This window comes from Aythya fuligula, chromosome 1 (assembly GCF_009819795.1).
Source record: "Aythya fuligula isolate bAytFul2 chromosome 1, bAytFul2.pri, whole genome shotgun sequence".
In the NCBI taxonomy this organism is placed as follows: Eukaryota; Metazoa; Chordata; class Aves; order Anseriformes; family Anatidae; genus Aythya; species Aythya fuligula.
The window spans coordinates 53,101,612-53,123,704 of NC_045559.1; the positions used below are offsets into that span (position 1 = coordinate 53,101,612).

General features: G+C 34.3%; 1 protein-coding gene across 10 annotated transcripts in view; it reads left to right on the forward strand.

Annotated features, from left to right (window-relative positions):
• Window positions 1-22,093, forward strand: part of PPFIA2 (PTPRF interacting protein alpha 2) — a 325,957-nt gene that overhangs the window by 251,806 nt on the left and 52,058 nt on the right. For 6 of the 10 annotated variants that reach the window (XM_032186559.1, XM_032186593.1, XM_032186585.1 and 3 more), the window contains 7 exons: window positions 7,421-7,642; window positions 9,447-9,593; window positions 11,451-11,585; window positions 19,138-19,224; window positions 19,652-19,735; window positions 20,093-20,224; window positions 21,190-21,252. In XM_032186559.1, coding sequence (XP_032042450.1) covers window positions 7,421-7,642; window positions 9,447-9,593; window positions 11,451-11,585; window positions 19,138-19,224; window positions 19,652-19,735; window positions 20,093-20,224; window positions 21,190-21,252 — 870 coding nt within the window. The remainder of the gene's footprint in view (window positions 1-7,420; window positions 7,643-9,446; window positions 9,594-11,450; window positions 11,586-19,137; window positions 19,225-19,651; window positions 19,736-20,092; window positions 20,225-21,189; window positions 21,253-22,093) is intronic. The other 4 variants (XM_032186631.1, XM_032186641.1, XM_032186613.1 and 1 more) reach the window with 1 other exon arrangement.

Sequence of the window (22,093 nt, forward strand, 5' to 3'; positions counted from 1 at the left end):
GCTTTGAAGTCTTACTATCTATTTTACTCCAAGCTTTGTGCTAGCTGACTTTGCTGGGTGGCTTATAGCAAGGAGTCTCCATGCCTGCAAGCCTGTGTATGGCTTGGTTTGGGCAGCTAACTAGGCTTCTAACAAAGCACCTGGAAATTATTTCTCTGTCCTGCGTGAAATCTCAGAAATTCTTTCCAACAGTACAAAACAGAAATACGTAGACATTCTGGAAGGAACTATCTCCAAGAAGAAAAATGCCCACCCATCAAGTAGACTTTTTTTTTTTTTTTTCTTAATCCCCCTGCCCCATTTTGCAAAATGAGTAGAACATGACAGATGATTACAGTCATCAGAAAGAAGAATATGAGCTGAAAGCTGATCAGGACGCAGAATTGTTCCAGACTTTTAAAGTGGTAATAAAAGGTGGAGTCTTTTGATGGCTTGAAAGAAAGAGCAAGACAATGAGGACATTTGGAGAGAAAAGTGCTGGAGAAGGTAGCTATTTTTACATGAGTATGTCAGGGTAGCGGGGGAGAAGAAATTTGAGAGAATGTTGGCTTTGGTAGTTGATTAGAGACTGGGGAAAATTCAGGGTAATTGAAGAGGAGGCCTCTAATGATTATGATATTACTGCCTGACACAGACCAAAACGTGGAAAAACCTAGGGAAGTAGCATAGCTTTGAAAGATAAAGAGACAAACAAGCACTTAGAAATCACTGTGACATCTTCAGTGTAATGCTATTTGTTTTGGTATAGCTTTTAAGATCTTGTTTTGTATGCTGATTTTATGGATGATGATCAGTTTACTTTTGCTTGTAGTTTAACTCAGTTGTGGTTGGACTGCTATGTGTCTGTGTTAATATCATTTACTTTCTTCTAAACCTTTTTGAGCATGAGGCATTCAAACGGAATAGGGATAAAAGCTCTCTATGCTATAGTGAAGAGCATCATCTGGTAACTATTGCCATTCATTTTTACTTATCTATCTCTTTACTATCTCAAATAGCATCACTAAACGTTGCTTTTTGCAGCATTAAATTTTACTCTTGCTTTCATAAAGTCAAGTGATGTGTATAATTCAGTTTCCTTTGGTGTTTATTTTAATTCCTTTTTATTATTTCTAAACTACAGAGTTTCTACAATTTATTTCACATGGAAAACATAATTTTTCTCTCTCTCCTGTGAAGCTCTGGCTTTCATGGACAACTTTTCTAAGTCATGAGTAACATCTTCACCTACCACTGCATAAAATAATCTTTTTCTCTTGAGATTTGGGACAGTGTTTTCAAATGTCTGCTTAAACTATTTTAAAGCTTTTGAGCTCTATATGGCAATTCTTCCCTATTCATTCTCAGGTTGAATTTTCTATGTTTATTATTCTTAGGGCTTATCTTATTCCAAAGAGAGTTTAAACATAATTTAGGTTTTAAAATCAGTACTACTGCTAATCATATTTCATTTCCAAAATATTTGAAAAGTGATTTATACTAAGTGATTTATACTATTCTGTATATTCCATATGAAGTTTAGGAAAGCTTTTATACCTCGAATGCCATGTCAGCACCTCAGCAACTGACCAAAATTCAGCCATATTTTATAGAAGAGCTGCTAGCACCCACCTTTGTAGAAGATGGAGTAAGAAACCTCACAAAATGAAATGATTCAGCATTCTTTCTTTAGGTTGAGATGCCGCCAGCATGTGAAAGAGGTGTATCTTGGAGGCCAGTAAGCATGAGCATTATGGTCACAGGCTCATGGCAGATATGAGGATATGTCATATCTGAAGGCAGGTGAATGGAGCATATTCCAGTCTCCAAAAGCTTCTGCAGCAATGAGATTCTGGTACTTGAAAACCGTTTTAGCCTTTTCTAAATATTATGTTGCTTTCTGAGAACAATTCCTTGCTGAACCCTAGCTCGCATCCATCCTTTTATTTTTTACATATGTCTTAGGTTATTGTTTTCCTGGCCAACTTCATGCTGGAAAAAATAAAATAAAATAAATATGTTCTGATTTGGTATTTTATAAGGTTCAGAAAAAAAAATGCCTAGGCTTGCGCTCTTTGCTTATGTATATTTGCAGTATTTATATTGGCAAATAAGCCTTCACATAGTAAGCAAATCAAACTCACTGTCTGCAAATGTTTTATGTTAGATTTTTAATGTTAGATTTTATACTTCGTGCCAAGAAAAATATATAAAATCAATATTGTTTTTTCTCTTAAACAGAAGGGGTTTTTTGGTTTTGTGTTTTTATTGTTTTTGTGTGTGTGTTTGTTTGTTTTTGTTTTGTTTTGTTTTAAGATAGTTCTATTGTAACATTGTGTCAGAAGTCTTCAGGGATTTTTCTATTTGCCAAAGGTAGCCTGTCTATTAGGATGAGAGCCTGATAGAAATTTGTTCAGAAAGAAAAAAACTCTCAAAGAACCACATTATACTGACTTGAGAACATGGTGAGGGCTTCAACTTTGACATTGTAGATTTACAGTGCAACCACCTTGCCAGTACTCCATTAAAGAGAGAGAGAGAGGGGGGAGAAAAAAAAAAAAAAAAAAAAAAAAAAAAAAAAAAAAAACAAAACTTAGGGAATGTCTTAGGAAAAAGTAGAAAGTACACATAAGGCACATGCTTCTAGGGATTAAAAAAAAAAAAAAAGAGAGAGGAGAAAAATGGAGTTGCTTTCACCACCTGGTTTCTAATAGGAAGTTGAAGAATTTTTTTGCTTTTAATTATTGAACAGTACTTTGTGGTTAGACAGAGCTTGATTTAGTCATCAGGGTTGAAAATGATTATGCATGGCGGGAGGAGGGAGGGCATTGTACACCTGGACTGCCATAAATTTAGATACACTGAGGAGGAGTTTTATCAAGCAAACGAATCCTATCTTTACTGCTGTCTGCTCAGAGATAACCCTGTGAGATGTTCTTTGTTTCCTTCTCACCACACACCAGGCTTAAGTTCTCGTTCAAATATATAATTAATTAGTGGCTTGTAGTATCCAGCAATAGACAAAACACTGGTGTGATACCAGTGCTGTTCAAGCTACAAGTGCAGAGCACAGCACTGTATGGGCTGCTGCTGGGAAACTAATTCCATGCCAGCCAGACCCAGTACACCTCTGTGCACTAGAATCACAATCCTTTCTCCTGTTTTACTGGGAGATGCTTATGATTACTTTCTGATCTTTACCTGGGAATTTTTGGCTTATGCTCTTTTAGTTAAATATGTCCTTCCTCAGTACAGCCCAGTGTACTCCTTCAAACTATATGGAAAAGTTAATGAAATTACATTAGTGAAACTGTCATGGAGATAAGTTGCCCATCAGACAGCAATGTATGAATATATGTTGACACATGTGAGAGTTAAGAAATAGCTTCATTTTCTTTTTTTAGGCCTGCTAACTGAGTTTATTCATAAGGTAAACTAATGTAGTCTGTAGGCTCTCTTGTAAAGTCATTATTCATTCTCTACTGTATGTGACATCCTTAAGAAAGGATTTCATCATGTGTGCTTCAACTTCGGCTTCTAGTCAAAACTGTTTTTTATGACATAATGACTCCTGGGTGAAAAATGCTTTTGCTGAAGCTATTAGTAGTTAAACTGTTTGAATAGTTGAAATGTTTTAATATACTGAATTCACAGTGAAGTAATATTGTACAATGTAGTAATTTTTAGCAATGAAATTAAAGATCAGAGAAACAGCTTTCTCTGTTTCCTTATCCCCTCTATAAGCTAGATCTTATCACATAACTAAAATAGATTCAGGTCTGCTCCTAATCTAGGTAGACCTGACTGGAAGGATTGAAAATAAATAAAACCCACAGCAGTCCTTCCTCTTGCTGTTGTTCTCTCTTTCTCTTCCCCGTGATGAGAAAAGCAAGTGCCATATTTCTGGTTAGAAACATACCGTTGTTGGCTCCGAACCAGCCCAAGCAAAGTAATCCAACCTTGTATTAGGTCATTAAGGCTGATGCTAACAAGTTTTTCATCTGATTGAGGAATCCATGGAGTTGAAAAGAGGTAGAGACCCTTATAGCATGTATAGCAGGTGCCCACATGTGCAGCTGTGCAGACCTGTAGCTGTGTCCATAGAAAGCAAAAAAATGAAATATAGAATATATGATGATACTGTTTCTGTGACACTGTGGTCTAAAGAATTAAATGTGATAGAAACAAATGGAGTATCTTTTATTAGAGAAACAAGCTAGTAAAAAGAGAAAATGCAAAGTAGTGGATCATATGAGCTATTTGTCATGTTTCTTTTAAGCAGAAAACTAGCCATTGCTAGATACTTTTATTTCATGATTTTTTTTTTAATTAAAGAGTCTATTTATCTATAGCTTTTAATGATAGCATTTGATGGACAGAATTGTGAAATTTGTTGAGAACTTTATCAGAATGAATCACTTGTAAGACAGATATGGGCACCATTTACAGTCTTCTTTTTCTCTGCAGGAATGTTTTGATCACTTTTTTATTTTTTTTTTTTTAATGTTACCACCCTGCCTTATAGACTTCCTAAGTCTTTCAGATTACTTTCAGCAATTTCTTTCTTTCCTCTTTGCACTGATTTGATGCTATTTTTTGCATATATTGGGGATTTGGGATAGTGTAAAGATGAGACAGGTAAGAATGTCTGCTTGGAAACATTTTTTGTACATGCTCTTTTGACAAGATTTCCCATAGTATTTCAGATAATAGTTAACAGAGATCTATTTAAAACTTAGACTTCAGCATTATAAGCATTCAGTTACTTGTTTGTTTACAAATGTGTTTTGATTAATACACAGTATCATCATAAGAAAATTCTCTGAGTGCTAAGAAATATTTCAGCACAAAAAATTCAGCCAGATATAAACTAAAGAGAGAGAGGGGGGGGGGAGGGAGGCAGGCAGAGTATGACCATATAAACTGTTAATTAAAACCCTCCTGAGAAGTAGAGGAATAATATCTCAGTTACGTCTTGAATGAATGTTTAATAACTTTCTGCCAGTGACCTTTTTGAGTGATTGTTCCATGTTATATATCTATATAGCAGATAAATAAAATAACATGGAGATTAAAAAGTGACAAAATGTCAGTTAAAATCCTAAGCCAAAGTTTTGAAAGTATGCTTCAAAAATCTAAAAACACTATTTTTAACCTGAGCTTTTTATTTTTACTAGGATTTAAAAATATATATATTTTTTTTAATCTCAATCATCCTGAGAAATATTAAAGTGTTGAAATATTTTGTAAAAAAATTTGGGAAATTTTAAGTATCAACCAGTTGTGTATATTAATACAGGAATAATATAAAGCAAAAGTGAGCAATGTTTATAATTAAAGCAGCTTATGCAAAGAGCTCATCAAAGAAATATGAGGGAAGTTTATGTGCATAAATCAAAATACCTACATGCATAATTGGCAATCATGGAATTTGTCTGTTGGTGAGCAATTAATTCTCATTACATTTTATTTGTGTCCATTAATCTCAGATATTGATTGAATAGAATAAACTTGATCTTTCACTTTTTAATTTATATGAGGGTTAGTTATTAATTCATCTAGAAATAAATGCTATATTAATGGAAAAATATATATATATATATTTATGCCAGTGAATGTTCTTCTAGATATTGAAGCTTGCCCTTTCAAAACGATTAGGGTTCATATCACATAGGGTACATGATCATATGCCATTTATGTATTTTTCATATTTGCTAGCTCACTAAAATTGCTGCACAAACACACTCAGTGTAAACACACTTGCTGCAATTCATGGAACACTGTAGGGAAAACAAAATACACTAAAATTTGTTCTTCTGTGACAACTGCTAAAATTAATATAAGAGATTAAAGCTATAAAACAGGTTATAATAATCATAGATAAAAAGCTATCTCAAGTTTACACAATCTAATAAAGAATGATGGTTGGAATGTTTTATCCTGAGTATTGTTTACGTGACTGCTTCATACTAATGGGAATTTGGTTCAAGTAGAGTAACTGAAAGCTTTCAATCAACAAAGTGAATGTAAATACATTTTTTCCAATTGCCATTGTCATTTTCCCTGGGTTTCCCAAAAGTAGGTCAACAATGGTTCAGTAACCAACATAAAATGCCCAGATAATACAATTGACTAGGCTACAGAAAGCAATTTTGGAGCTGAATTATTTGATGTAATGAATGCTTATAGGAAAACAATCTTATTCAGTGATCCACGGAGGGGCAGGTGGTCTTGATTTGGGTTTGTTTTCTAGATGATTGGGGAAAGAATAATAAAGCCATTAAACAGAGTAACATTCTTTGAATTTGTTAGTTTTCTGCATAAATATATTTTGACAATAATAACACACAGAAGCTAATGAGTGCAAACTTGTTTTCCTCTAGAATCCTTCTAGTCATATTTTATATATGCATTGTTATACACCGCACCATCTCAAGGGCAACAAGAACCCTTTAGGACCAATGTTCAAGCATGATGCTCTTTGAGATCAGTAACTCAGGTTAAATGACAGCTACAGTGATACGTGTATACTTTGTTCCTATATTGGATGATATTATTTTAACTGGTAAGATTGCACCCAATCAAGACAAATTATAACCATTTGTAATACTTTGATATATTTTTCCATGTTATGTTTTAAAACCAGATAATTTTGGTTGGTCTTCTTATTACTTTTTTGTTTGTTTGTTTTTTGGAAATGAGAATTAAACTCATGTGAAACCATCGCTTAGCCTATGGTGGTAAAGGTTAACATGACTATCTTTTATAAGGAAGAACTGCCAGCAAATTTTGCTACTGAACACACTTCTTTCCTGGAATCTCTTATGTGTTAGGTAAATCATATTCCTGGGATCAGACTCCAAAGGCAGTAAGATGTTCTGGACATTTTTTTCTTTTATAACTTTATTCATTCAGGCCTTTCAGTAGTTCACAATTTACTTCAGCAGAAATAATTTCTGACGTAGACTTAACCAGTATGTTGACCAAAGTCTCAGAACTTTCTGGTGAATTGAATTGGTGAATTTTTAGTGTTACCTCCTGTCTGCGGTGTGGGCTATTTTACAAATGAAATGGATTATGAATAAGTTTAAATGGTGTGCAAGTTTGGCTGAAATTCATACATGCATTTTGGTGCACTTTAGGAGTAATATTGCTGCAATTTGGATTTGAATAGCCATAATGTCAAACTAAAGCTATTTTTGTATACCACTCTGCTCTTAATGCAAATATTTACACCTCCCTGTATTACATTCTGGAATCCCTTGATTAATTCATATTAGTCTTTTGCGATTTTTCATGAGTACATCTCTCATCTCCAGTGAAAATTATTGTGGTATTTTTCCCTAATTGCTTCTGTAACTTTTAATGTAATCTTGATTTTAGGAATTCTTTAGATAGAGTCTATATTAAAAGTTAAACAATGTCACTTCTCTATTAACAGCGCTTATCAAATGGCTCCATAGACTCAAATGATGAAGCCAGTCAAGTTGTTGAACTCCAGGAGCTACTTGAAAAGCAGAACTATGAAATGGCACAAATGAAGGAACGTTTGGCTGCACTGTCTTCCCGGGTGGGAGAGGTAGAGCAAGAAGCAGAAACCGCCAGAAAGGAGCTCATTAAAACAGAAGAAATGAACACTAAATATCAGAGAGATATTAGAGAGGTAAGCAGATCACCACACTCACCTCATATGTCTTGATAGTTGTTCTTCAGGTACCGATTCAAGCTGATAGGTATGAGATTGATTCAAGCTGATCAATGAGTACGAGAAGCAAAGCTGAGCATTAACAAAAGCTCATGTGCACAGGAACCACAAAATTTACATTAAAGAGATTTTTAATACTATTTCTTATAAAACTGTATTCCTAAAAGTGGATATATATATGTGAAACTCGCATAGGAAGAAGGCCAACTCTTCTGTGTTTTAGCATTACTAGAGCATATTCTGGCAAGTATATCAATTATTGCCACATTTGTATGATGAAATTTATTTAACAGAGATGCTGACCATGTAAATAATATAAAATACATTTTTTAAAATCTTGGGCCATTATTAATATAATCAATTATAATGTATATTCTTATGGGGCAACTTCATTAGCCAAGTTCCAATATACTACTCCCTTCTCCCAGTGAAACAGTCTAAGAAATTTCTCCCTGCTGCATGTAAACATCAGGGAATATCAATGTATGTCATGGAAATATATTTAGGGTTTCCTTTTCTTTTCTACTCTTAAATTTGCAGTGCTCCCCAGTATTCTCCAGAATATCTTTTCACATAGTCTCAATATATGTGGATAGTTGGTTTCTTTTTATCTTTTTTATCAGTTTTAATATTTTGAAGATAGATTATTTATATGTTACACTCCTTTCTACAATATTGGTATTTAATTCACTTGTATGTGTCTATGTATAAATGCAATGTGTATGTGTAAATGCATATGTATGTGTATATATTTAACCTGATATTTCTAGTTTTCTGGCAGAAATACTCCTTCTGAACTTCTGATACCTGACACAGCCTAAAAACATCTTCACATCTATGTGGTGTCCCTTGTAAAATACTACATCTTGTTTTAGAAGATTACAAAAAATATTTTGCACCAGTATGTTTCTCCTTTTCCACAGCCACTCTCTAGAAAGGTCTCAAATCTCTCCAGTCTCATTTACTTTCTGACGAATATTGTTGTTTCCTGGACACCTTGATTGCCACTTGCTGTTGTTGCCATTTTGCTCTTGTATACCATGTTACATTCACTACAGGTTTATTTGTTTTCAACCCTTTTTTTCTTAAGCAAAGTGGCACTAACACATTGCATGTAGAATAATTGCCACATATCAGTGCGAAATCTACCATGAAAGATGTTTGTAAAGGTGATTTGTAAGCTACCCGTCTTTATTATTTCATTCTGACACAAAAGATGAAGGGTATGCATCTAGGAAGCTCCTTTAATATTGTATTGTAATTGCTGTTATTGTAACTCGGATACATTGCTCAATACTTTTTTCTTTGTGTTTGTTCTTTCCTTTAGGTAAGAGGGAAAAAATGAACTATGTATGTAATTACTATTTTTATACATTATTTCAGTAATATGCAAATATGCAAAACAATAACCTGGATAATAGTCCATTTTAGGATGAGCTATTTGGATTAATGTATATTTTCATTTTATTGTACTGGAAAAGCAATCTCTCACTTCACTACCACTGCTTTCATATTGTAATATAACACAACTGAAAACTAGAAAAATATACTAAATATGAGGTTTGCTTGTTTGCTGTACTCAATAGCTACAATTTTAATATCTTAATTGCAAGAAATCTCAAAAGGAATAATTTCTTCTTTAAACAGAGAAATTGCTGGGCACACCTTACATTACTGTCTACCTTTAGTGTGAGTATTAAACTGGTATAAGATGATGAAGCATTTTAATTGCATGGTTCTTGCTTTTTTTTTTTCATGTTAGGCAATGGCACAAAAGGAAGATATGGAAGAAAGAATCACTACACTGGAGAAGCGCTACCTCAGTGCACAGAGAGAATCCACCTCAATACACGACATGAATGACAAGCTGGAAAATGAACTTGCAAACAAGGAAGCCATCCTACGTCAGGTGCAGTATCTGCATTAGTTAGTTGCTTTCTTCATAAACAATAAAAATTAACACACACACAAAAAAGGAGCAGATCTACTGTAGGAGGTTTTCACTAGGTTAATCCGCTAATTTTTAATTAAGTTAATCTAAAAAAAAAGAGTTTTAACTTAGCACCTCTAAGCTTCATATCAGCTGCTACAACCACAAATACCACACCAATGTGTGCATTCAACATTGTGAAATAACTGTGTTTTCTAATATTGTCTTGCATAAATGTGCATTATCATTGTGAAGTATCTTTGTTATGTAATGATTCTCTAAATTTATTGTAAAATATATAAGAATAAAAATGGTGTAAGCACAAGAAATTCACTTCTGCAGGAAAAAAAAATTGCATAAAATAGATTTTAATCATTTCATATGTTGACATTGGATAGGTAAATTTTTATTAAGATTATCTACGAATACTGGGGAAGAGCAAATGTGATTATGCAGTTGTCTCTTATGGTTCTTATGGTGCTTTCTTTCTACGGTGAATCTAAAAACTGAAGAGTGAAGTAAACAGAAAACACTTTTATGTTCTGAAGAATGCAAGTTGAACTGAAATCATATGAAGTTAATACCATTTAAACTGTAAAAGATGAAAATGCTCCTCAGCATCAGTATCCCAGACGTTATTTTTTTCTCACCTGTATCTTCAAACAATGTCAAATGCTGTATGGAAAGTAAGGCATCATGACCTGACAATCTCTTTCTATGACTGTATACAGATATATTTACACACATACACACACCACTCTGTGTGCATATATGTGTACATGACTACATGTTCAGGGAAATTAAAGTATCAAAACTCTAACTCTCTAGCTTCTACCAGTTTGGTGTGACTAACTTAAGATGTATCTTCAGCTGTCCAGGGGTGGGTAGCACAGTGGAAGAGCAAAACACCTGCATCTGTCCTTTGAGTCTTTCTTAATGCTAATGTAAGTCATGCTGTGCTATGGAGGTCTACCTACTCAAAGCAGTGATCGGTAGAACTAAGCTTTGAATATATGCAAGCAGACTTAAAGTTCATTTGCAACAATGCAATGTGAAAAGCCTACTTCAAGCTTTTGAAGGATTAAAAACAATCTCAAATCACAGTGCTTCTTCATTGTGACTTTTATTACTTGGAACATGAAACAAAGGGGAAAGCAAATACTTAAAAAATTCTTAATCGTGGTAGATCTCGGTAGGCCAGAAAATACTGCAGTTATCAAATGCCCTGCTGTTTCTCTTTAATGTTTATCACATATTAAACAAAATCCCTTTTTTGTAAAAAGAGACAATTATAGCTTCACAATGAACAATATCACTGCAACCTGGAGGAACTAGCAACAATGATATTATAATGAATGAATTAGCTGAGCAACGAGTGTCAGTCTTAACATTTCCAATTATATTACCATTTGCTCAGAAAATTCACTAGGAATTCTATCATTCTGGAATTATATTTATTTCCCATTTTAGTTTGTGCATAAACATTTTTGTAAGATGGATAAAATGCTTCCATTTAGAAAATTATCATCTTACTGGCACCAATACTTTTATTTTGCTTAGATAAGCAACACATGAACCGGATGTATTTTTTCAACTTCATAAATGCATTTTTATGATACTTTTTTCACTGTCATATTATCCTGAAGCCTCAAATCACTCATCATTGGTAAAATTCACAACCTACACAGTTCCATGCTTGAGGTAATACCTTTCCAGTAAGTTCTCCCAGGTTGTGGAATACCTAAACCTATATTGTGAGTTTAAACCATACTTAAGTAACCAAAGGAAATCTTAATTCTGATTTCAGTTTGTTTGTTTGTTTTAATCTATCTTCAGCTGGAAGACAAAAACAGACAGCTGCAAGAGCGTCTAGAGCTGGCTGAGCAGAAGCTGCAGCAGACAATGAGGAAGGCAGAAACCTTACCTGAAGTGGAGGCTGAACTGGCTCAGAGAATTGCAGCTCTGACTAAGGTACTGCTCTGAGAAATAGGTTCACTTCAGAAGCCCCATTGTTAATATTGATTTGCATTGTGGTTCCTCACCTCAGGGACAAAACAAAAGTTGTGTTGAGCTGATTTGAAAGCAGATGTTTCCTGATAAGTATGTGCCACAAGTTCAGTATTAACCAGCAGTAGTTTCAATGCTGTATTTTTAATTCTTACCATTTTGATAACAGGTAAAGTAGTTATCTGTTAGGTAGCCTACACTGTACAAAGGAATCGTATGTTTTCAATATATACCACATATATGCGACAACAATTAGTTTTGTTCCAGTAAGTGCTATAAAACAAATGTTAATGGCAGCTGGGATGATTTGTACATCATAAGTGAAGATGACTTGCAGTACATACTTACAAGACTTGTTTTGAATGATTCTTTGCATTTGCAAAGACAAATGTGAAACTCCGAAGACCTCAAAATGTGTTTTTTGTTTGTTTTTTGTGATAACAAAAAAGGTAGCTTTCTTTCAGAAAAATAAGAAGGTAAAAATAACTTTTCAGTAACGTGGTTATCATATTTGGCCACTAATATTTTCAGGTGTGCATGTGCTTAATACTGGAGATCAAATATTACCTGTCATAAGGACATACAATGACAATGTATATATTCTTACTATCTTAGAATCAGACAAAGAAAGTAAAATGCATTTAAGAGACTATTACATACCCTTCTGGTTTATCTAAGCTCTCCTTTCTCTATTGCCAAGGAATGTTTCTATCTATTTATATGCCTAGTCATTTTTATATGTAATGGCTTTCTTTTTCAAATTTCATTTATAGTAAAGCCTTAAGAGCTGAGCACCTCATTAATAAACCCGATTATAAGTAATTTAGTTGAAACACAGAAGCATAGAAAAGGTTATTTATTTATTTATTTATTTTTATGAAGGCGATTTCATTATTCAGTAATCAAGATTTCGTGCTGTCCACTTTGAAAATTCCCACCCATTTTATGAATGGGTGGGAATCTGAAGGGCAGACCGAAAATGGTGGGGGGGTTGAGGGTGGGGAGGGAGGGGGGACACAACAACAACAACAGCAAAAAGAGAGTTACATGAAGTACTAAATAAATATGATTGCACTTTAACAAAAACTCATGTGCACAAAAGAGCAATCCCTTGGCAACTTAACTTTTTTTCAGTTGTTTCTGGTTCAACAAATATTCAGATATTCTAATGCCATTAGTAGTTTAAAAATATTGTTTTTTTATTTTAAGATGTTTTTTCCTGAATAATTTCTCCAGCAATTAGGCACCAGTAAGTATTTTGCAGTCTCAAGCATGTCTTTTCTTTCAACTGCATTTTTCCTTGAACATATACTTTAACATCTATTAATGACAAATATTGTAAGAAGAAATTTCATTTCAGTCATGCAGAATACTCAGGGACTTCCAGTAGTTATCGTGACCATAAAGCTGCAGTATACATCCCTGTTTGTCTTTTTGCATTATTTCATGGGATGCAGTTAAAGAACTGTGAACAGAGATGATGCTCCACCCCATTTCACATTGATGTACATTACCAAAGTTTTTGCCAAGAGAGAAACTCTAATGAGTCTATTCAGCTATAATGCAAGTTCATTCCATCTCTCTCTGATTACACCCAAAAAAAAATAAAATAAAATAAAAAAATAAAAATGATCTTTTTGGAATACATGCCATGAAGAAAGATGTCAGAATTTCTCCAAGAGGCCATAGAAGTCCAGAGTTCATATGTTGTGTATGACATCTTTGCCTACTGTATAGCTTACTGAAGTGCTGGTCTAGCTGCTCTGAAGCTTGATGTCCAGTAATTTTCATGAATCACAGAAATGTAGCTTGGAACCTGCCACTGCAGCTTAATTAAGTAGTTTTATATTGGCTAACTGGGATACTGTTATGACCTAGCTATTCAAAGAAAGTTGCAAAACCTACCTGAGGAGCTGAATAACACTAGGTAATTTTGTCTGTGTTGAGGTTTGTTCCAGCATAAACATCGTTAGTAGTGCTCAAATTAACTGGCCTCAGACTACCTTAAGTCTGTCTACCTGAGCTGTGGTCACTGCAATGTCAACATATACGAAGTAGAGGAGTCCCCTGAATCAACTAGCTTATCTACACTGGGGGGGGGAAATAAAGAAAAAAAAAATCTGATTCTCCTTTCTTTTGTACTACCTCAATGAAAGTGGCTCCACTGAGATTAATGGGGTTACAATCATGTGAAAGAGGTGAGTTAAGCCTAATATATTTTACATGTTTATTAAAGGAAAATGCTACGGGATAACTGGAAACCTTGACTGCTTCACTGTGGTTAAAATATAAGCCTGGTTATTTACATGTGGACATAAAACAGAACAAACACGTTCTGGATTTGGATGTGATATTTTTTTTCTCAAGCTTAAAATATGCATGTTACAATTCTGTATTCAATTTATACTTTTCCTCATAATAAACCTGGGTTGGGATTCTGCAGAAGAAGGATGTGGAACGAGATCCTTCTATTGTGTCAGTTTTAAAACTTGAGTGTTTTTTTTCGTTTGTTTTTGTTTTTTAATATGGGCTAGTGAATGTCTTTTGCTACTTTTCCATGCCCAAACTAGTTCATAAGGAGTGAACTTCCAAAAGTTTGGACTGTACAGTGAACTCAGATAAGTACTCGTAAACTTACCTAAATTATTCAAACCTTTCTTTGGCTTTGTTTTCACTGTGTTCTGCCCATTGGGTGAGCAACTGGAGGGTTAGTCAGCCTGTGGCAAACTAACCTGGAACAGCATGATCCCATGTACTGTGCTGTCCTGCCTGGCCGTCGCACTGGCATTCTGTCTGGTCATGAGAAGTAGCGCAGCTCTCGGCATGTATCCCGAGGTTGAAACTGCCATGACTCATTGAACCACTTTGTACTCACTCCCACAGTATTGGTCTGATTGCCTAACCTGGAGAAGAGGCAGTTGGTAGTAGAAACAACCACCCTCAATTATTAACTAATCCTTTCTTTATCCTGGAAGATGTTTATTTTCCTTAGAAGGGGCAGACATTGGAGCATCCAGCATCTTCAGATGGTTAGTTTGTCAAACATGATTTCTGCTTGCATGTATTTAAGGAGGGGTGTAGTAGAGACAATCAGCATCCACCTACTTCCATTCGGTCACTCCCACCAGCAGTCACTTTCCCCTTGGGCGCTTGTGCTGCAGAGGTACCACGTCACTTCTCTGATCACAAGACAGCAGTCAGCATTTAACTCCATCCTTCCTCTGTGTGGGTCACCAGAAATATCAGTAGTACTTCATAGCTGCATCAGGGAAGCACAGAGATGGAGGAGAGGAAATTGAAGCACCAGTTGTATATACCATAATCATAGTAAAACATATTTAGCATAGTAACACATTGAGTTTATTTTAAAGGTGAAGAAAAATGACATGAAGGTTGGAGACAAGTGGGTCATGATGCTTGTTTTGTGGTGATGCAGGGATCTGGTTTGCATTAAGTAGGCAAGGAGCTGTAATAAATTGAAATGAGAAGGGCTGTAGAGGTAAGGATGAAAAGTGGACAGAGAAGGTCTCCTGCAAGCAGTGGATATGGTTGATAAAAAAAATGCTCTGAGAAAAAGGGAGAAAGATAAGATGATGTATTGGCTGGAGAAGGAAGTTGACTGATCTTTTGGAAATAGAGAAAATCTTGAATTGGGAGGGAAGCCCAAGATAACTCCACATTTACAACTCACTCTCTTCTCAAACCACTCCTCTTCTTGTGTCTCCCCTTCCACAGAAGATTTCCTCCTTTTTGGTAGGCGGAAAAAGTGAAAGAAGCAATCTTGACAGAGCTATAAGGAAGGAGTTCCTTACTAAACATACCAGGTGTGGAGTGTAGTGAGGAGGTAAAGGAGGGGCAAGAATGTGTGGATATCTAATAACTGAAAGATTGGGTATCAGGAAAAGGGGTGACTTAAGGCAACACGTTTTATGTCATTATTTGTAATAGGCTAAAAGTGAGCATATAATTAGTAGTTGATAACTTTTTGAGCTGTTGTGGCTCAGTCACCACAATCACCTGTTTTCACCACCAATTGCATAATAGCTCACTTCAATAGTACATTATTTCATCCTTGAATAACTCACTAATTCAAGAGATAGACAAAGGAATATGTGCCATAAGAAGCCAGTAGAAAATATGGAGACAGCAGGTGTTCAAACATCAAGGTCTCAAAACTGTGGAAATTGGCTTGTACCACTAGAAAAGTTGAGATTTGTTCCTGCAGCTCAGCATGAGGAAGAAAAAATTATAGCACCTGTACTATACAGGTGCTTTCTGCATCAGTATGATTGAAATTGGATTTTTTTCAAGTAAGGTGCAAAGACCTAGAAAATGTGCAGTGCCAACAGTAACAGATGATGTGAAAGCAACATTTTTTTTGTGGGCGCATTAGCAGCAGGAGCATCAGCAGAGTTTTAACAGGGTTAGAGATCAATAATACAAGCTGCTTCAGTATTCCCTCAAAGCAAAATTTTCCTGTCTATTACTGGCTTATACTGGCTATTTCTTTGCTATGTCATAGCATATAAAGTGCAAAGTGAGCATTAAGACTCATGCTGGTATTTTATAAGGCTCAGACTTTGTTAGTTCTTGTCCATATATTTTTAATCCAAAGATACACAATTTCACTAAACCTATTTATAACTGAATGTGCTGGGTAAATGCTTTAAATGCTAATTGCTGAATACCACATCATGTGTCTTACTAATCCTCCCGTATAAAGTACTAGAAAACAAGCATTTATGTCATACTAAAAAAAAAAAAAAGTAGGGTGAGGTTTGCCAGCAAGTAACCAGATAAGTACATTTTAGAAAGTTTAAAACTTAATTGACCTTTAGCAAAGCAAGTCAGAAGACATGCAGCTTCTGTTTATGAAATTTGGAGACCACAGTCCTGTCTTGGTTCTTGCTATAGGAACATGACTAACACAAGTGTCTCAGCCTCTGCCTCATACCTAGAACCAGTCAATATTTTTAAAGTAAACTTCTGAGTCTTCAAAAGCTCTTATTCTAGTGGGAATTTTAATATGAAGTAAGGTAACTTAAGTATCATGCAAAAAGGTATATGTTACTGAATAAAAGGTATATCTTACTGAATTGTTAATGCACCAGGAAGTGATAAAATAAGCAGATTTAGATACACGAATCTTAAGAGAACGTGTTTTTCTTTCAAGAACATTTTCTGTGTACTATAAGAATTGTACATTCAAAAATATGGTTCTGGAAATAATTGTACTTATCCTTTTCCAAGTAATATTTAGGGCTAATACCATAATTGTCTTATATATTTAGAAGACAATTTTCACCTAAGAAATAAGCTACTGCATTGTTTAGACTCAAAATCTTTTTTTTAATTTGAAAAATAAATGTGAATAACATATCTATCTAGACTGGCTTCTAAAGGACAGTTTATGACAGATAGCCCCACATATCAGGAGTCTTAAATGAAATCTAATTTGAACCTAGAGGTTTTAATTTGATTATCTTCATATTGTATAGACCTGAAATTAAATATATAAAAGCAGTCAAGATTAGGTAACATGTTTAAAATTTTCAGTCAGCTAATGAAGCTTCTAAGTTGTTTAATTTTGTAGGCTAATACCCTCAAACTCATTTTATATCTCCCTCAGTGAAAGTAGTTTCAAAAGAAGTAGAATTCCTTAAGCCTTCACCATCATCAACTCAGAGCTTTGATGATTTCAAATCTTCTCCTGGCCTTGCAGAAGTATTAAGGGAAGGCATTTAACCAGAAGTGCAGTCAGGACTCAAAAAGGGGAGAAGTCTGCCTCCTGTGGAGATGAAGTTTGGGCACTTCGTGGAAGGGATAACATGACCCGTTTTTTTGTATCCTCAGGGACTGAACATTTTTAGTCCTATCTTCCCATTTATCCAGTTTGGGAAATGAAGTAGCACATTATCACTTCTGTGCTGAAACAAACTAATATGTAAAACTCAAAGATAAGATGAAGGAAATCATAAAGGGATTGTCACTGGTCCGAGTCATAACAAATTGGCAGAGTAGTTTCAGATAATGAGCAAGTCCAGATAAACAGTAGGCCTGGTTCATGATCAAAAACAATAACGGCACTTATTAAATGAGCTTAGTTACAAAGTATACTGACTTCCCCTTAAATTTTGCAAGTATCTGAGTTTTGTGAATATATGCAATTTAAAGGGAATGTTAGTGATCTTCAAAGTTATGATTTATTATTGTATTTATAAAAAGTAGGATTTTTAAAAGAATGTCTTTGTATCAAAAACTACAGTTTATATAACTCAAGATCATCGTTTTCTATCTGATCTTTTGGTACTGATAATACTACTACATTTAAGTTATGTATAATTTCAAGTTACAATGTACAGCTGGAATTATGTTGGTATCTATTCTAATTATTCTGACAAATCATCAATAGACTGAAGTCTCTGAAAAAATAGTCTTGCTAAAACATATAGTTGTAGAATTATTTATTGCTGGTATTAAATTTTGCTTATCTAAAGATGGAGTTCAGAATCTCTTTCTGAGAGGGTAAATTTGAGGGAGTGAAATACTCAGCATTTGACAGTCACAAGCTCACAATTCAATTTCATCAGTAGCACTGCCTATACGCCTTATGCACATTCCTATTTCCATAGCAACAAATCTAGTATAGCATTTCTTTAATTTTTTTTTCATTTCGAATGATAACACAGGCTTGTTTGATATGACAATAACATGAATATTCATGTTCTGCAACATGTTCTGTTGGCCTAATTAAGGTCGACTTCTGTCACAAGTAGTAATGAATCTTTGGATGGATTACCATTTCTATATTCAGTAATGACTTTTTTCACTCCTATTAATGAATTTTTATTTATAGGTTCTTCTTTTATCTGATGACCTTGATCTTGCAAAGGGATCCACCAGGGTGGATCCTTTCAAAGGGATGAAAACCATATCGTTTATTTGGATAGAAGGGCTTACACAGCGTATTCTAAAACGGAATACTGAATCTTGGCTTTTTGTCTTTTGACGTTCTTTCTATTTCCTAGAAATTAGGGAATGTAACACATAACATTGCACAGTTCTGTAATTGACCAATCCATTAATTAGTATTTATGCATTGTTTTCATTCCTAGAAAATGATAGAAGAATAATAAAGGACTTTCTGACATTGGCCTCTCAGAGTCCTATTCTGGTGTTTGGTTTGCCATAATTCCAAAAAACATTAGATTAGACAGTATTGCTTTGAATTCACTCTATAGTAATATGTCATCAGCCAGCCATCACTAACCTTGGACTTTCATATGTAGGTTGATAGCTTTTTAGCATTCCATTATTTTTCAGTTTTTCCATATCAACTGCATCATATCCACCAAGTATCAGTGTAGTTTATTCCACCTAAAAATCTGTCAGTTAAAAGTATTAAATTTTCAGTCACACTTTTCTTTTAAGCATTCTGTGCTGTGTTCTGTTCAGTGTCAGTGTCTTTAGTTCTGATTTTTCAATTTTGTCCCTCTCCTTTTCCTTGACTTGTTAGTCTGATCCAACCTCTTCTACCTCATCTGATGATTATCAATATATTATGGAAGCTAAACTACAAGAAATGATCTCCATACGTAGGAAGGTAGTCCTACTGGACTTTACTTTCTATTGCTAAATAGAATCCATTTGATTTGTTTTCATTTTTTTTTTAACTTATTTTATTATTATTATTTTATTGATAATCAACCATCGTGCAGTTCAGTGCTTCAGGAGCTTACAATTTTACGATGGCAGGTTTGTGTTCAAACCATGCACAGTCTGCATGTTACATTTGGCTGATTTCATTGCTCATAAATAACTCCAATGTTTTGCTGATGCTTGGATGTAACAGGCCTTTGTAGCTGACACATTTCAAGCAATGCTGTTCAGCTGCCTGTTTAAATAGTTTCTTTTCTGAAAACTAAGTTTGCAGTTAGTAGTAGCTTGCTTTATGTTTTGTTTAAACTTTACTGAGATAAAGACATGCAAAGTCATTTAAATTACAGAATGAGTCTTTCTATTTTTTACAGGCAGAAGAAAGACATGGAAATATCGAAGAACGTATGAGACACTTAGAAGCTCAGCTTGAAGAGAAGAATCAGGAGCTTCAAAGGGTAAGTGTATTGCAGACAACTTCTGGGTGCTTTTCCTCTTTTAATTTGTCAATACAGTACTACTTATGCACTCCAGCACACAAATCGATCTACTGGTAAATGTTTTATTTATAGCAGTGATGGCAGCATCTTTCCATTTTATTCAACTGCCTTAATAAACTAGTTTACACCCACTCACAGGTTTCAAAGTATTCTGTTGAAACAAAAATTAATGTGCATTAGTTAATAACTGTAATCAAATTCATGTGGAATTGTTCATGTGTTCAGTTACCATAAAATCTTTACTTTTTAATGATACAGGACTATGCTGGTTAATTTTGGACCTTACAAATCTGTCTTTTCTATTCTATGTCAAAGGCAAGGCAAAGAGAAAAAATGAATGAGGAGCATAACAAAAGATTATCAGATACTGTAGACAGACTTTTGACAGAATCCAATGAGCGTCTGCAGCTACACTTAAAAGAGAGAATGGCAGCACTTGAAGAAAAGGTACTGTACAAAGGGCAGAATAAAGTTCATCTCAGTAAAGATTTTCCCATACAAAACATATTCTACTTTTATCAGGATGGAGGTATCATACTAATCTTGTATACAGTAAATATGACTGCAAATAAAGTCTAATTTATACATTCAACTCCTAGTTCGTGTATGAGCTCAAGAGCCTTTCCATGACTATTCTAAACTGGACATTCTGGGTATTATGAGTCACTGTTTTGTCAACAGGGAGCCAGATGAAGAGCTGGTAAATGATAGGCCACAATGCATTACAAGGCAGTGAAAGAAAGGGGATTACAACTGAGGAATGGCCAGGTCTCAGATGTGCTGTCATTCCTGAATTTTAGCTTGCTGATTTTACCTCACTTCCTCTGTAAAGAATAACATGCTGTCACCACAGAAGAAAGAGGAAATGTTATTTACAGATATTTTGAGATGTGCTAGCTCTCTGTGACTTAACAAGCCTGTAAAATTTAAATTGTGAGATCTTTTTATTTAGCCTCCTTAATCCCTCCCTCTTCTACCTTTAGTTTGATCCAAGGAAATCTTTCAGTATCTTTACTTCAGAGTCTTTCACAGGATATACTTCTGGTTTATATCATTGAAACAAAATGACATAACAAAGCAAGAAATAGGTCTGCCAAAAGAAGAACTGGACAAAATAGCTGTGTAAGCATGTCACAGTTGCTCAGTTCAAGAAAATGACAAACTTCTTGCTGTTCTTGAAAAAACATCTTCATACATGTTTGGGTAATTTAAGGTGTCTTAAATATAATATATACTCAAATTGAAGCTGTAAAGGACTTTAATTTTACAGTCCAGTGAATATGAAAACTCATTTCTTACTTAAATTTGCTATCTTGAGTATAGAGGTTAAATGTATATGGCAATATCTGATATTCAACATTTACCTGATTTTTCTTCTCTTTTGTCTTTATTTTTATTCATTTTGTTTGTAGAATGTTTTGATTCAGGAATCTGAAAGTTTCCGGAAAAATCTGGAAGAATCTTTACATGACAAGGTACTATAAATAATGTGATTTTATCTGTTTTTATCAAAATTATTTTTTTTTCTTTTGACGTATGGTATATTTACTTATCCAAATATCATGTTAAATCTTCCTGGTATTAAAGATAATTCCTTTAATCACCAAGATCTTTACTAGCCAATGAAGGTCCCTAACAAGTCGTCTGAGCTAAGTTTATAGCTGAAATGCTAGCCTCGGGAAGTCAACACTAAAATTCATATTGATTTTACTGGCTCTGTAATTTTTGTTCTATCTGTTTTAAACCTGAAAGGAAAAAAAAAGTCTTGTTTAACAGGAATTGTATAACTGGTTATACTTTCATAGTTAAGAATGTAATTTCTTGTTTTGATGCAATTCTTCTTAACATTTAGCATTGGCATTAGGCTAAATATAACTGAAAATGGGCTTTCTTAGTTCATTGCAAATGAACACCTAATACTGTTTAGTGAATCAGTCAAAGTAATTATAAATATTATTCCAATCCAAATGTTAAGATTTAGTTTTGAAGTTATACTTGCCTTGAGGGCAGTAGGATACACAAATACAGTATCTGTCTTCACATTCACAGGAGTGTTTTTATAGCATATTAAATCTACTTAAAAGAATCTTAAAAGCATAGCTTCATTTAATACTAAAATAAATACAAAATTCTGTATCTAAAAACAACTACTTTGAGAAAAATAGCAAAAGTAATATCTATTCAAATCATTTGTCATTTTAATCTAGATTCAGATAACTTTGTAGAAGGGCAGAGAAACATTCAAATTAAAGTCCCAAAAAGGATCTTGTGAAATTGGTTGGGTTCTTGGCTGCTGCAGATTTCTTGTGAATCTAA